This window comes from Gadus chalcogrammus, chromosome 5 (assembly GCF_026213295.1).
Source record: "Gadus chalcogrammus isolate NIFS_2021 chromosome 5, NIFS_Gcha_1.0, whole genome shotgun sequence".
In the NCBI taxonomy this organism is placed as follows: domain Eukaryota; kingdom Metazoa; phylum Chordata; class Actinopteri; order Gadiformes; family Gadidae; genus Gadus; species Gadus chalcogrammus.
Genome location: NC_079416.1, coordinates 11,339,229 through 11,356,212, shown reverse-complemented (window position 1 = coordinate 11,356,212; position 16,984 = coordinate 11,339,229). Strand labels below are relative to the sequence as shown.

The window sequence follows — 16,984 nt, the reverse complement described above, 5'->3', positions numbered from 1 at the left end:
TCCTAGGTTTCCTCTGCTCTCCTGTCCTGTCCTACTGCTCACCACCAGTAGGGCGGAAGGGCAGCGGTCTCAGAAAGATGATTGGCAGGGTTGTGCTGACGGTTAATCTCCCTCAGGATCAGGTTTCTGTGCTTTTGTTCTTGGTTTTCATAGAATAATAAATTGGCCCTGGACACTGATCGCATTCAAGGGGACATTTAGGCTTTTGTTTCATACAGTAATACAATGCATTCTCTATTGTGACCACATTAAAACGGGTACATTTCACACCATGCACGTACACATTGATCTGTAAATCACTTATACCACTTTCCTATATGTCTTTCACATACATGGGGGCTTTCTTGAGAAGACTGAGCAGGGGAGACTTTTGAAGAGTAAACACACCAATTTCTTCATACATTACCCAGCTATCTCTATCCACAAACCAGCCCCTGCAGTCTAAAGACACTATTTTTCATCAAGCCATTGGTGGGACACGACATGAGAATTAAAAACATGCAGAAAGAAGCTTGATGACCTGATGACGTTTCTTAAGGCGTTTTTACAATGTCCGTTTATTTATAGCGAGGCAAAAATCACCTGACTGTACTATCACGTGATGCTCGAGTTGTGACAAGTGCCACGCCTATACCCAGCCAATCAGAGCTTGCGTACTGGGATAAGAGATTAATTCTGTTATGCGCTAAGTCGTTCTCAATGGGCTCATAATGACGTAAGTTTTTTTTGAAGAGGATGCTGTCAAACTGAGCCGTTCTTCCCTTAACATTACCCACAGCTGTACGACCCTGTGGTGGACATATGGGCGAGAGAGGCTCATGAAAGATTTACATATGATCTATATATGCATGAACGTGTGCATAGGGTGCATGTGTTGTGGTCACGCTCTCAGCCTGAATGTGTTTACTTAAAATAGTGCTCACTCTCACTGAGATATTTCTCCTTATCTCATTACCAACATAGAAGTGATATTTGATATTTGACTATTGTACTGTCGCAACATACATTCAGTCATTGGGTTGGGTTCTGTGAATGATTTGGTATTTGCATATCCAAACAGTAACTAAATCCCATGTGTTTTAGGTCAGCGCTACACAAACCCGTTTCTTCAGTGGCTCTGTGTCGATGCAGCCTCTGATGCTGAGCATGCAGGGGAGGGGGAGTGGCAGAGTGCAGATAAAAATAGCCTCCAACAAATATTTAGCCTGCAACAGAAAGCGGTCCCTCGCTCTGAGCGCTGTGATGCTGAAACACTCTGAAGTCTCGGCCTCCACCTGCTTTGAGTCTCTCCACCTGTGACTCTGCAACAGCCCAACACCACCCACTACCTGTGTGTTAACAGTAATAAACTGTGTGTGTGTGTGTGTGTGTGTGTGTGTGTGTGTGTGTGTGTGTGTGTGTGTGTGTGTGTGTGTGTGTGTGTGTGTGTGTGTGTGTGTGTGTGTGTGTGTGTGTGTGTGTGTGTGTGGCAGATAGTAAAGTAGGCCTACTTCTCAATTCCAGCAATTCTAGGAAGCATGTTTACTTGGAAAAGTAGATGCTTCTTGTACTCCTGAAATTGTATGTTACATAAATGTGCTGATTTGTATAAATGTGTTGGATCTTTAATTTTTTTTGAATTCCGAAAGAAAAATTGACTTGTCATGTAGAATCAAATAAAGTATATAACGTGTGTGTGCGTGCAGACGATGCCCTCCTACGTCAAGATGATATCTGGATGCTGGACGGGGACGACTCCCAGGAGCCTTTGTCCCGGGTGCCCAGACCAGACCGTCTGGACTTCCTGCGAATCACGCCTCCAGAGGACGACATCGTCGGAGACACGCCCTATTACCCCAACCTAGACTGCACGGTAAGCAGGCCAAGCCTATGTTCACGCGCAGGTGCGCACATACTTGACTTCTCTCACACCTACATTTTATGCATAAAATTAATTGTATTGCTTATCCTCCCTTCCTGGTAGCAGTATTCTTCGTCTCTTCTTCTTCCCACTGCTCTGAGCAACACATGTTCCCTTGGGGACTGTAGCATTTCTGGTTGTTAGGATTAGGAGCTCTGTCCAGTCGAGCGGTTCAACCACCTGATCCAAACTACTTAGAACTGTATTAGGAGGTCATGAATGTGGAACTCTGGGCCCAGCTTGAACTTCTTGAACTTAACTTTTCTTGAGGCGAGAGAACAACGAAGCTTTGGAGCTTGCCCAGCAACTTCCCAGCTTGGTCAATGACTATACAAATACGTTTCTGGACAACAGTGTCCATTCATGTTTCAGTCAATTGTAGTGATAACTTGACACTGTGTGAATTGGTTTCTCAGCCGAACCAACCAGACCTCTGATAAAAACAATAGAAGGCTTGGTGTAGGTTTGCGGTTTACATTCCTGTGGCTGATGACCTGGTTTAGGTACAGAATAGCGTGTGGCTCAGCTTGCCAGGTCTTTGTATTTCCAAGACAGAAAGAACATCTCGACACATGCAACACCCTCAATGCCAAGCCCAATTACCTTTTAACCTGGGGTTATATTCTTACTGCAGCTCTCGGTGGCATAGAATCCCGTTGTTATCCATAAAATACATGGAACCAATCACCGCGTATTGTTGCTCTGCACAGGATAATCTGTTGCTTTGAATAATTTTCTCAAAACGTTTGGATTTGTGTGTAGAGATTGTGATATTTTCTCTTAATAAAATATTTTGGTTAGTTTTACATTCAGAATGGGGGAGCATGGATAAACACAATATGACTGAAGACTGAAGGACAGTATTTGGCAATATTCAGAGCCTCATGTTCCTTGACTTTTCACAGACCCTACCGTCAACGGAATGTTCTGCAGTAGGAGAAGGACACATGGGTCAGGGTCAGTACCAGCATGGAACGGGTTGGTGGTGAAAAGTACCCGGAGAGACATAACATTCAGGGTCCTTCTGTGAATAAGACCAATAGGCAGACATTATAATGGTCATTGATTCTCTCTTACATCTCAAATTGCTTATTTAGATGGATGACTTCAGTAATTCAATGATGATTACTATCCTGTTGCAATGGTATAATGATAATTTGATTATACTATAGCAAGAGACCAACCACTTAAACTGCAGTTGGTGTGCAGTGGTATCCGACTCGTGACTCTTTCCACGAGCATTCCTCTAAGAATCCATCTTCCCTCTTGGATTACATGTGCCATGCGTGTTTGCATGTTATAAAGCAATCACATAACCCTTAAACCCTAGGACCCCCTCCCATACTTGATCCCATACAGAGGATTTGCAATTCCTAGACCTAAGTTCAGGTCAAGGAATATTTAGCATTATTTACCTTTTTTTATATAGTGAGCATTGACAAAGCGTTAGAAACATGGTAGGAATGAAGTGACGTGTGCTGTTTTGAGCATTGAGTGTGCTCGACCAGTCCGACGGAATGCTTTGAGGCTGACCTTACTACACGATACTTATGCATTCAGAGTGGTTAAAATGCCTCTGGTAGCAAAGAGCACGATGGGATTGTTCTCTGAGTTTTGTACCCACTACCTACGATTTCTTTTTTTTAAGGAATACCTAAGAATATTCCTTAAAAAATGTGGATGTTCAACTTTGATACTCTAGATATTCTGGTTCTAACTGCTTTTTCAGCTGCTCTTTCATAAGTTTTCCACCAGCTCTCCGCTCACTTAATCTCAGTGTTGTAATGACCCACTGCTGCGCTTAAAGGTTTAACCAGGGGCTGTTGTATTTGCACCTCCCTTCCGCTCCACCAGACCGCAGTCCCTAACTCACACAGACAGAGTTTCCCTGAACCACGGCAACACAGACATACTACGGAGCATGTCAACACAGAGAAGAGAGAGGGAGCGTGTGCATGTGTACACACTACCTGGGGCAGCCATTTTGCCTAAGTGAGTGAAAGGGGGTAATCAGACACCTGTGGTGCCTGCCGGTCCCAGGTCCCTCCCAGTCGGGGTGGGACAGAGGCGGGCCCTAGACCGGATAAACCAGTCAGACACATTTCTCCCCGACCTCAGGGGGTTTTCCTCACACCCCGTAGCAGCCTGGGAGCAGAGGTTGGTAGAGTGAGGCAAGCCACGCACAGAAGTGGTGAGGCAAGCCACGCCAGTGAATCAAAATAACTCTTGAACTTTGTAACTTTCCATACCAAAGTGATCGGGGCTCCTTTTTTTCCTTCAAATGTTTCTGGAAGGTGGATGATCGTTCCCAGGAGGATTATTCTTGGAAATATTTCCAGCAGCGACTGAGCTGCTTGACTGCGATCGGAACGCCGGTGGACGTTACTTACTTTGACCCAAAGGAGAGGTTACCTGTGACTTATTTTTTTTTACGACATTATTGAAGGCTGCTCTGTATGCAGGAGAGATAACGTTTATTATTGTGTGTAGCCACTTTAGGAAGGTTAAGGAGAGGAGAGAGGTGCAGTGGGCTTTCCATACAAAGGACATTTGTTCCCAGGCATCGTGGGGGTGGAACAGCAGCAGTTTGGATGACAGGAAGGGGGAGAGATGACCCTTGACATCCCAAAAGGGACACTGGACTGGGGCCAAAACGTGTCCCTCCTTTCACCTTGAATCGGTTCCTCCAGAAATACAACAGGTTGAGAAACAAAAAATGGAGGGTGCTGGTAGGAGCCCGACTAAACCGGAGAGCCTGCCTCCCAGCTCCTTAATCAATAAGCTTTCCTCCGTCTTCGGCCGCGACTGGTCTGCACCGGCCGGGACAGCCGTCCTGACGTCTTTCAAAACTCTTTCGAAGGAGGAAGCTACTGTGGATGAAAGTATGCAAACATCTAGGCTCTTAAGCACAAATGCAGAGCTGCAAGACGGCGTGTATTCCCGTCATAAATGTGTCTCTGCGCCTTCCGCGGAAACACAGGACGTTCAATCGGGGACGTTCACCCTCAAGGAGCAGTCAGTTGATTCGGATTTGCAGCAGGTCACCATGGTGGAGACCTACAGTGACGCTGAGAACGACGACGTTGACGACGAGAAGGGGATACACACAGCCGTCGCACAATCGGGAGGGCTTTCTCGGACTCCGGAGATGCTGCTGTCGGAACAGACGGGCAGGGGAAGAGAGCGGCCCGGAGATCCACCGCTTGAGTCCGGCCAGGAGTATAGATATATCGAAGAGAACGTGGACTACCCAGTGTTTAGAACTCACAATCTGATGGAGCTATCCCTTAAGAACCAGTCTGCACTTTCCAAAAGCAGGTTCCCCCGGACAAACTCTAAGACGGGCCAGGATGATCCAGACGGTCCACTGAGGGACACCTCAACCAACACGCCTGGGAATGACGAAACGCGACTATTTGAGGCTGTGGCCACACATGTCAATGCAGACACCATCAGCTTCAGTAGCATAGACGTAGTAACCGGTCCGGACAATGTGCAGGCGGAAGGGCTTTCTTCAGCAATACCCTCGGCAGATGAATCTGGTGAATCTGCATTGTTGTCATCTTCTGAGGCACCTGTTAAAAAAGTATCTCTGATTTCCTTGGAAGAGGAGCGACAGAAAGCCCGAAACGTGGACCATGTGAAGGAGATAAGCAGGGAGAAGCCAGGAGATGTGAAGGGGCCAGAGGAGTCTCGTTCCAGCGCTGTCTCCTCCCCCCTACACCTATCTACTACCACAAAAACTGTTTCACTCGGAACCTCCACTAGCCCAGAATCACAGTCGGACACTAATGGCAAGACTGAGGACCTTTCAGGGTCCTCTGGTTGCACCAAAGCACACAGTAACTCATCCGCCTCACCCCGGATCACACAGGACCCCACCAAGACTTGTGTCAGATCACCTAGCTCGTCCCCAAAGAAAACGGCCTCATCCCTCCCGGCCTCCGCCAACTCATCCCCCTCCAAGACTGCAGCCTCGTCTACGGCTCCGCCCTTCCAGCTGCCGGCTCTCTTCAGCGGGCTGAGGGTGCACAAGAAGGGTGCAACTGGGGAGGACCGGGAAACGCTTTCGGAGATCAAGCAGAGGGAGAAGGACACCGAGCTGGCCGTGCTCAGCCTGAAGAAGACCGTGAACAAGGCCAAGCAGTACCCCGAGCAGATCGTGGTGACGCCGGTCAGGAGACGCAGCGAACCCAAACAGATGGCCGAAACCAAGAGCAACCTGCTCGGGCAGCTCAACCTGCTCCTGAACCTGGACAACCATGAGATGAGCAGCAGGCCCGACCATGAAAAGGAGTCCCCCACTGAAGCCAAAAAGGATGCCCCCAAAGGGGAGAAGGAGGGGACGACGGAGCAAGACGTGGCAGTCGTCACAACGCCAACTGAAAAAAAGAAAACCTCAGATTTAGCCTATGAAACTTTTAAAAACCTTTTTGGCCCAAAAACCCAGAAAAAGGAGATCACGGAACCTATGGACCTCGATGCTGTTAAACAGAAACTTAAAAGCGAGAAGGAGCTTCTGAAGTCTATCTTTGACAGAGCTGCAAAGTCTCCACTCAGTCCCACTGACCCAAAGAGTCCCACAGAGGTTTATGTATGTACCCGCCAACACAATCACTGCAATGTTTCCTTGACTCAGTAGGAGGTTCAAAATGGGATTGGGCAATTGATATTCACTGCTCCAGCGAGGTCTCATCCATTCTGAAAATGTAAGCATAACATTTGAATTGACGGTCCACGCATTCATCCCCTCAGACCGAGGTGACCTCCCCAACAGACAGCGAGGACCGGACCCCTCGCCGTCTCCAGGCCATCTGGCCGCCCCCCAAGCCCAAGGATGAGGAGGAGAAAGTGGGACTCAAGTACACCGAGGCAGGTGAGATCTCCCCCTTCCCCCCCAACAGCATCCCCCACGAGAACCCTCATGTCAGAGACCCCTATGTCAGGGGCCTTCCCTCCTCATGTCAGAGACCCCCATGTAAGGGGCCATCCCTCCTCATGTCAGGGGCCATCCCTCCTAATGTCAGAGACCCCCATGTCAGGGGCCATCCCTCCTAATGTCAGAGACCCCCATGTCAGGGGCCATCCCTCCTAATGTCAGAGACCCCCATGTCAGGGGCCATCCCTCCTCATGTCAGAGACCCCCATGTCAGGGGCCATCCCTCCTCATGTCAGATACCCCCTGGCATGGGGGTATCCCTAGGTGCTGTACCCTCATCCCGACGACTTCGCCTTCATTGACACAACTCTTATTGGCTGAAACTGCCCCACCTTCTATGATTCATCCTTATGATTCACTCTGTTGTTATTCCATGCTGGTAATGGTTTTCTGTTACACAGTATCTAACACGGGCACTAATCATAGACAAGGCTCCTCCCATGCACCTACCCGTGGATGCTTCACACCCAAACACCCTCACCCTGCTCAGCCATCCAGCTGGAAGGGAAGCTAAACAAAGGAGGACAAAACAAGTTGGCTCATTATGAGCAATAGGGCTTAGGCCATGTTAAAACAAGCGTGGAACGCGACCAGCCTTGGCAAATCGAGGCCTCTCTTAAGGAAACCATCATCTCGTAGTCACAAGATGAATGGCTCTGTGTGGAAAGATAACACGATTATGGCATTCACAACCGACCACATTTCTTGCATACTTGCATGTCGGAAGGGAGATGGAGATGGAGATTTGGCTAATGGGTTGATTGAGTTAGGAAGGAAAAATGCATTGTTTGAATATGAAAGCCGGCACCATGCCACTTGATCCGAAAAAAAGCAGACGAAAGGTCCCTGATGGCTGTGTGGAACAAACAGTGTTGTAATAATAATGCTAGCTAGGTGCAGCCCTGAGTCATGAAAAGTTTTTGAAAAAGCCAGTAGAATAAAGTTTGACTTTAATTTAAACTTTAATTTATGTTCCTCAATGGATCAAAGTGTTGGATTGTTTTAAGTGACTGTAAGTGGCAGAGCTCCAGAGAAGACATTTAATAGCTGAACAGAAGACGCTTTCACCAGATACAAGTTACACAAGTTGGTTTTGCTAGGCAAACTAAATGTATCCTGCAAGTCAACACGGATGATGAGAAATTCAGCTTCCTGAATTTTCATCACACATCCACATGTAAGTCCTAGAAGGCTTATGGGGTTAGTTTATGCTTCCAGTATGCGGGGTAATCCCAAGTCTTCTCCTCCTGACTCGTTTCAGAGCACCAGGCTGCCCTCTTGCAGCTGAAGAGAGAATGCAAGGAAGAGATGGAGAAGTTGCACGTGAGTTATCACAATAATTACACAATGTGTGTGTTTGCGCCATTGGCAAAAGCAGTAATTCATTAGAATGAGAATGCAATACTCGTGTGACAAGTTGTATTTGAAACCGTTTAAAGATGGGTTCACGTTATGGTATTTGTGCTTTACGTTGGCACAAAAGAAGCCGAATAGGAACAGTCAAATTAAAGGTCAAGCAAAGGAAAAGCACTAAAGGGGGGATTACTTAATCAACAGTTGGATTTTAAATTTCAATACATGAAGTTTGTTATTTTTTATTAAAAGGATGCGTGGGTAAAATCAAGCCAAGTCGAGCAGTTTTCTTTACCAAACACCAGATGGCACTAAGTAAGCATGAAATCAGGGAATGCATTGCAGATGAGCAGCAGACGCAGTAGGGCAGTCAGACCCTCTACGGAGGAGACCTGCAGTTTATACCACCGCCTGGCATTCTCTTAGGTTGGCTTGTTGTTGTTATTCGTTGGTCTTCCTGTCATTTTCTTTTTTTCTACCGTGTAACCATACTTTTCAGAATAATAGCATATTTTGATACCAAGGCTATGAATAATCAAGTGAGTTATGACAAACATTGGCCGACAATACAACAACTTGTCACTGGAACACATTTGGAGATATTTCTGTACCAATCGTTCGTTCTGATGTACCATTTATAACCACAAAGTCACGGTCTAATCAATTACATTTCTGTTCTCTTTCTTTCATGTTTTCTGAGACCGTACAGTTATAAAAACACCCAACAGTAAACAGCATATTGAAACGACCAATGCACATGTGATACTAAGCCGTGACATGCATGTCCAATATCCCGAATTCCTTTCTTATAAACAATTAGTTTATAAGAAAGAAATACTTTGCTGTGTGACGTTATGACTCGCAGATGTCACTTTCACGAAGCGTCCCGTTTTTATGATTGCTTCCCATCCTAACCCAGACAGTTGCCTTTGCGTACAGTCACCTCACCAACCTCCAAACTTCATCCCCAAGTCTCTGTCTGTCAGGCAGCCTAGTGTCTCACAGACTCAGGGACACACTGAAAGCTGTAGCTAGGACTTTCGCTTCTATGTCCCAACTTCCAGGGGTAGTGCGTTTTATTTATGTTTTTCCCCCCACGATTGGTTTGGTGTGTTTTCTCTCGCTGCCAAATTGGGCTCAACTTATGGCAGAGAGAAAAAGTGACAGTGACAGATGTATTTTTCAGAGGGCCCTGTTGAATCAAACGGCATGGGCTTCTCATGCATGTATTTTGGCCACAAGAAAAGGAAAGAGAACGTGCCTAATTCCCTTTCTAAACCCCACCGCACACTAACAACGATCATGTGTAAGATTAATTTCAAAAGGACTTGGTCTTCTTTCTCCTCTTCCCCGTCTCTCAAATCAATACTTTGCTTTGATTGGACCTTTTTTGTTGTTTGAAATGTCCCATAAACAGTGGACTTATTGAATTTTCATTATGTTATTGTAACATTGGCAACACATCAAGTGCAGGCGACATGTCATGAATTACGCCGTTCCTTTCGTTTGTTTTCCTCTTTATTTATTCGTCACAGTGGCGATCTACACTGCAAAAAAAAAGTGGACGTAGTTACTTGTGCATGAAAATGTTTCCATCCACGTGACCCAAACGTTTCCATCCCCGTTCCCGTCGTTCCCGTGTCCCGCCGCTCCCTCCCACAGGCAGACTTTGAGCTCCAGACCTTCCAGCTGCGGGGAGAGCACGCCGTGTCGGTGTCCCGCCTGGAGGGTGTCGCGGCCCGGCTGGAGAGGGACGGCCCGCGGGGCGCCCTCAAGGCCGGCGTGGAGCTGCGCGAGGCCTGCGTCTCCACGGAGGACGAGCTGCCGCCGCCGCCGTCGCCGCCCAAGTCCTTCCGCAACGTCTGCGTGCAGACCGACCGGGAGTGCTTCCTCAAGTCCCCCGACGAGGGCCCCGCCGTGAGCCCCGGCCAGCAGCACATACCCCGCAGGCTGACCCTGGACGCACTCCCGCTTGGCATCGGGGCCGGGGCGGCACCTGGACCGCCGCCGCCGCCGCCACCGCCGCCACCCTTGCCAGGCCACCTCGCACCACCCCCCCCTCCTCCGTTGCCGGGACACATGAGATTTCCCGGACCACCTCCACCCCCACCCCTCCCCGGCGCTGGACCTCCACCCCCTCCCCCGCCCCCACCTCTCCCAGGCGCTGGACCTCCACCCCCACCTCCGCCCCCACCTCTCCCAGGCGCTGGACCTCCACCCCCACCTCCGCCCCCACCTCTCCCAGGCGCTGGACCTCCACCCCCACCTCCGCCCCCACCTCTCCCAGGCGCTGGACCTCCACCCCCACCACCTCTCCCCGGCGGTGGCCCTCCACCCCCGCCTCCATTCCCTGGAATGGGTCCGCCACCTCCTCCCCCACCACCGGGCTCCGGCCAACCACCCCCACCTCCCATGGGTGGCTACACTCCGAAGGTGGAGAAGGCCCCGCGGAAGCCCAGCGTGGAGCCGGCCTGCCCCATGAAGCCCCTGTACTGGACCCGGATACAGATCCAGGACAACAAGTGAGTCCCAACGCTGACAAGTACTCCTTTAACCTCTTTGACCGCAGGCATGATCCCTTCACCACTGTAGTGTTCTATTAACTAGACGTCAACTCCCACAGGGTGTGTGTGTGTCCTGCTTCTAGATTTGAATGTTCCTCTAGCTGGTTCCCAGTATGCCCGTCTTTCCTTTTTTGTTACAAGCGCCCCACCGGGAAGAAGAGACTCTTGCCCTCCCAGGGCCATCCGTTGACACTGCTTGTGTGATTGTAAGTGGATTATCCAGTCCATTTACAGTGGCTGTGGTCGCTGCCTCTGGTAGCCAGGCCTCCGGCTTTATGGCCTGGTTGTATTAAAAAGAGGAAGGGAGAGAGTAGACTGTGGTTTCTCTCTCTCTCTCTCTCTCTCTCTCTCTCGCTCTCGCTCTCGCTTTCCTCGCTCGTCCAGGTTTGTGGTGGTAGGGCCTGATATATTCAAGGGGCCAAAAGCAGTTTCAGTTGAGCAATAAATGTTACAGTACAGGGTGAGGGGGGGGGGGGGGGGGGTAGGTGAGTTAAAGGGGCATAAAATGGGTCGTATGTTTAACTGTAGCCGGATCAACTAACCGATGCGTACGCTGCACTAGTGCAGTATTGGGGGTGCAGGCCGAGACTGGGGAGAGTGAGGATTAGAGGAGGGAGTCCAAAAGCCGTCAGGAGGACTTGTCCGATCAATTAGAAAAGCGTTGTCTCATGGGGAAAGCGTTTGTGGGATTGAAGGATAAATCAGTTTTTCCATGCGGGGCTAGGCTGCCTCTGTGGTTTGCTTAGTCTCTGAAGCCGTAGAGCGGTCCGTTTGGGAGGCGCGGTGTGAAATCAAAGAAAGGAGGGCTTTTTTGTCTTCAGACTCTGCATTTATCATCATGTCCTTGGATAGGGGAAGCCACAGATGAATGCCTTTGCCAGTGTGAAGCGAGCGCCAGCAGAAAGCAGAACCAGTTCTCCCTGCCCTGACCCCGACTGATTCCCTGGCAGGAGACCTGATTGTTCTGGTGTTTGGGTCTTTGATGCGTCGGCCAAGCCTGTGTTGTTGTGCTCCGCTCACCATCCCAAACCCCTTTTCCTTGTTAAACGTTGTTTATTTTCAGCGGACCTTGTGACTAAAGGGCGAAAATATGTACTTTAAGGCCGAAGTAAAACAACGGGATAGGAACGGTTCAATATTAGGAAAGCTATGTTTGTTTTCAATTGATCAGGACAGATTTGTATACATAACTTTTGATTGGGTGTAAATTTCACGAGGACACAGACCCCCCCACGAGTATTAATCTGGTGCACAGTATGATGAGACAATCTCCCATGTGCGGTTCAACGCTAAACACGTTTAATTGCAAAAGTCTTGTGTACTAATCGCTTTTATACAAGATGTTAATGATGCATCCACATCAATGTGTTGGGGCGGGGCGTTTTGAACTGTTATTGGTTCAATTTGATAAAGTTTTGCTTTGTGATAAATACACACACGCTGAGCAGGTGTGCATGCTCCATTGTCTCGCTGCGTCACGTTATTTTCTGGATTCATGTGTGGAAAACGAGAGCGAGCGAGAGCGCAGAAGAGCAACTCTAAACTCCTGAGTTCCACCTCGCTTGGGTCATCTTTGTCTTCTGCTTCTGTTTGCTTTTTTTTCCACGTTACCCGGCAACCGGCGAGCCACAACATGGCTTCCTGTGCCTTACTCATTTTCCCAAAATGCTCTTTTAAGGGTAAAAACAGCCCTTAACGGACAGCTGAAACCCAAAGAGTGACTTGTTTCATGTTTACATTGCCCAGTTAGTAGATAACGCTTAATTAGGAACCAGGAAAGTGACTTTGGTTGAGCGTGTGTCAAGGCCAACTTTCTGATGAACACCAAACTGGAAAATGGAAATAAACAGTCAGGCAGAACGAGTTAGCATCAAATAAACCACGACAAATAGATGGCCCCGTTTGTTTATGTCTCTAGCTGACAGCAAATAGCGTTTCAAACAACCAAAGCCCTTGTTACTTTTTCCATATATCCATGACCAATTGGTCCCCGCTTATGGTAGCCTCGCTATTTCTTTAATGTCTTTTAAAGTTAAACCATGATGCGTAGTGTACCGCTGACTGAAACCCTGTCTCTCTGTGTGTGTCTCCAGCAACAACACGCTGTGGGGCTCCCTGGAGGAACCCGACCTCGTAGACACCGGGGAGTTCGAGGAGCTCTTCTCCAAGGCCACCCTGCAGCCCAAGAAGAAGCCCCTGTCTGACGCCTACGAGAAGAAGGCCAAAACCAAGAAGGTATGCAAACATACACTGTGTTGCTGAGACCCCCCCCCCCCCCCCCCCCTCTCCCGCAGCAACAGGGTCTCCTCTGAAGGTTCCTGGTCGTTCTGTGTGGCGCAGCCGTGTGATAGGCCAGGGGGGTTGGGGCCGAAGTGTTTGGAGGGAGAAAAGATCCAGTCTTGTGTTTTTGGCCTTAAGTTCCGCCGTTTGAAGTCTGAGCTGAACCGTCGGCGTTGAGAGACCCGCTGAGCCCTCGGTCAATCACTTAATTTCTGCTGAAGTGGGGGTGGTCGCAGCGCCGGGGCCAACAATAAGAAGGGTATCTGTGTCTGTTTTCACTGACGTTATGAGAGCTGCCACATTCGGTCACGTCACGACGCCGGGAAAAGTACAGTAGTAAGCCAGGAGGAGGGTGATTTGGTTTCTTAATGGAGACTGCCGGCCCTCCCAAGTTGGTCAGGGTGCGGAGCCAATCGAAAGGAAGGTCTCTCTCCTCCTCTCCGGAGACCTCCCAGTGTGGCTGCGCATCACTTCACACGCCGCCCCTTTAATGTCATGGTCCTTTTAATTATTCCTAAAGCTTTCAGAGAGCTCTTATAGACAACATTTTTGTGTCTTCACGTAGCCGTTCCTGTAGGGTGTGATTCCCCCACACCCTATACTGGTGCTCATGAAGGGGGATGTGACAGTCGATCGGCCCCCTAGACCCCCTGCCTGCCTACCAAAGCGCCGACGGCTGGTGGAGTCCAATAGTGCAGCACTGCACTAAGCTCTGCTGCGGCCAGAGCATCGTCAGCCCTCCAGCGGCCCCCGCTGCTCCTAGTCTGGCGTCCAGACTGTCGAGGCTCAGCCTGTGGGCCAGACTGTCCTCCCCCGATCCATACACGTCCCCCTCCTCGGATCAATCGGGCTCCGCAGCACTCCGAAGGGCCACACTGTGTGTGTGCGTGTGCGTGTGCGTGCGTCTCTGAATGATCCATCCAGTCTGGTCATTCTTAACCAGCGATCTTCAAAAGCGAAACATTAGATCCAACTCTTGATAACCACAGACACGCGTCCTGCCAACTGCCTTACATCACCCCCTTAAAATGCCTAACCACCCTGATATACTCGTTCAAACTCAAGGACACTCGGCACAGAGTATACAGCTATTTTGTGAAGAACGTGTTGTGTCTCTAATTTCTTGAAACTCGACTCAAGCCAACAGTTATTTAGTGTGTGTGTGTGTGTGTGTGTGTGTGTGTGTGTGTGTGTGTGGGTGTGTGGGTGTGTGGGTGTGTGGGTGGGTGGGTGGGTGTGTGTGTGTGTGTGTGTGTGGCCAGCCTTCTGTCAGGAGCCCAGTCTCATTCTTTCCAGTACAATGGCAGTCCAGCTCATCATAATTACCCACCACCAAAAAAACGAGAATTGATACGTAAAAATTGTGCAGTTGTTTTTCAGCTCCCTTGGCGGAACCACGCGTTTCTAAATGATTCATTCGGGCGGACGCACTCTCCTCTGAATCACACAGCAGATAGCGCTGACCTCCCAGGAGTCTGGAGGGGCGCACGAAGGGTTGTTAAAGGAGGAAGAGAAGGAGGGATGTTTGTGGGGGCGGAAGAGGGGTTTGTATAGGCTGTGATGGGGATCATGAATTGTCGCGTCTACAGCAACACAATTTCCATTCTCTCACTTCCTATACGCTGTGTACGCCAGTTAACCCGGAGAGCTCAAAGAATACGAACACGATTAGAGTAACCACAACAGCGACCAGGAGAATGAGCAAATGACGAGGAATTTGACAAAGCGAGATCCGATACGTAACGGAAACGGGTATCCCTCTGTCAGAAAGCTCTCTCTCTCTCTCGCTCTTCCGCTCCTTCTCTCTCTGCTAAACCCATGAGACTGAATGTACTGCCCTCTTTCTCGCTCTGTCTGTCTGTCACCATCGCTTGCCAATAACGCTAAATCTGAGTGATCCGCTCCAGGCGGTCCTTCGTGAGAGCCCCCCCCTCGGGGAACATGGTTAGAGGGGCTGGGGGTGGGAAGCGGATGACGCAAGGGGAACCAACGGGAAAGATGTTGATCAGGGTGATGATGATGGTGGATGTTGTGCGATGACATGGAGGTGTCTTTGAGGACCAGCCGGGGGATGGGGATGGGGATAGTTGGGTTGAGGGAGGGGTTGAGGGAAAGGAAATGCATGTCATCAAGTACAGACGGACGCTGTAATCTGTGGAAGTGAGGAGGACATCTGGTCTCTCTCGCAACAGCAGACACACACACACACACACACACACACACACACACACACACACACACACACACACACACACACACACACACACACACACACACACACACACACACACACACACACACACACACACACACACACACACACACACACACACACACACACCCGAGTTGTCGGGGAGAGAAAAATGCTGTTTTTATCTTGCATGTGTTTGTGGGTCTGGATTTGCTTCCCGCATTTGCTTTGTGTTGTATAAGTGTATGTGAATCTGTTTGTGATTGTGTGTGTTTTGAGTGTTTGTGTTGCTATTTGTTTCAGTCTGATGATCAATCGATTGATCTACAGTCCCGTCTTCTCCTCATAGAATTGGAACGTATTTCGCGTTTGACGTGACCTCGAGAAGTGGGTCAGAAGAACATCAATCGTGTGTGTGTGTGTGTGTGTGTGTGTGTGTGTGTGTGTGTGTGTGTGTGTGTGTGTGTGTGTGTGTGTGTGTGTGTGTGTGTGTGTGTGTGTGTGTGTGTCAGCGTGTGTGTCAGCGTGTGTGTGTCAGCGTGTGTGTGAGCGTGTTTCTCATGCCCAGCGACACTAGAGTCTCGATCGCTTCTGACCCGGCCTCGTGGGAAAGTGTTGCCAGATCGTGTCGGAGCCTCCGGGCCCGGCCGTCGCTCAGCACTGAAGAAGGGGACGGGATGGAGGGGAAATGTCTGCACATTATGCATACACGCCTCCCTCCCTCCCTCCCCGCACTCGCTCGCATACCATTCCCCTCAACACGCAGGAGCGGAGCCGGGGAGAGACTATGCCTACACGCATTCTACAGTTAATCTTTATCACGTGTGAAACGGGGGAAAAATCAAAGCACTTGTTTACTCGCGTGTCTTTTTAGTTCTCCGCTGATTACCATATCAAAGCTGGGTGACAGCCCTCTCTCTCCGTCTCCGTCCCCCACCCTCCCACCCTCCCACCCTCCCACCCAGGGCTGACCTGAGCTGGGGTATAATTGCAGGCATGTGGCTTCACTCCACGGGCCGTGGGGGAGGCAACCAGAGAAGATCGGGAAGGGTTTGGGTGTGGGGGGGGGGGGCTGTAGTGTGCGGAGCTGGAACTAGGCGCATGCCGGCGCATTCAGGTTGGGGAGGATGAGGAGGGGAGATGGATAGAGGTAGGGAGGGGTGGATGGAGGGGCAACGTTTTTTTTCTATGTTAACATTAATTTGAGGCGATGCTTGTAATCATTTGCTTAAAACCAAATCTTTGTTACAATTGTACAGTTTTACAGTTCCCTGATTACAAGCATCTGATTAAAAGCAAATCTTTGTTACATTTGTGCAGTTCCCTGATTACAAGCATCGCCTCAAATTAATGCTAACATAGAAAAGAAACGTCACCCCTCCCTACCTATCTCCCCTCCTCGTCCTCCCCAACCTGAATTAGGATGAAAGGGAGGAAGAAGATGCTGATAAGGGGGTGAAACGTTAAGCTATGCAAACAGATACACAATCACTCACAGAAGCAATCCACACATCTGTGTGTGTGTGTGTGTGTGTGTGTGTGTGTGTGTGTGTGTGTGTGTGTGTGTGTGTGTGTGTGTGTGTGTGTGTGTGTGTGTGTGTGTGTGTGTGTGTGTGTGTGTGTGTGTGTGTGTGTACACATGCGTGTGGGTGTTTTGCTTTCAAAACACAATGAGGAAGAGGCGGCACATATTTCCCACCGCCCACGTCCCGGTCCAGTTTACACGTTGCCGTTTGGTACTTTAAACAAACAGTGGC

At 49.5% G+C, this 16,984-nt stretch overlaps 1 protein-coding gene across 1 annotated transcript in view; it reads left to right on the top strand.

Annotated features, from left to right (window-relative positions):
- Positions 1 to 16,984, top strand: part of LOC130383256 (formin-1-like) — a 50,196-nt gene that overhangs the window by 7,242 nt on the left and 25,970 nt on the right. Inside the window, 5 exon segments of the mRNA XM_056591372.1 lie at positions 1,686 to 1,852; positions 6,656 to 6,776; positions 8,101 to 8,162; positions 9,855 to 10,714; positions 12,850 to 12,991. Of these exon segments, the coding sequence (XP_056447347.1) occupies positions 1,686 to 1,852; positions 6,656 to 6,776; positions 8,101 to 8,162; positions 9,855 to 10,714; positions 12,850 to 12,991 (1,352 nt within the window).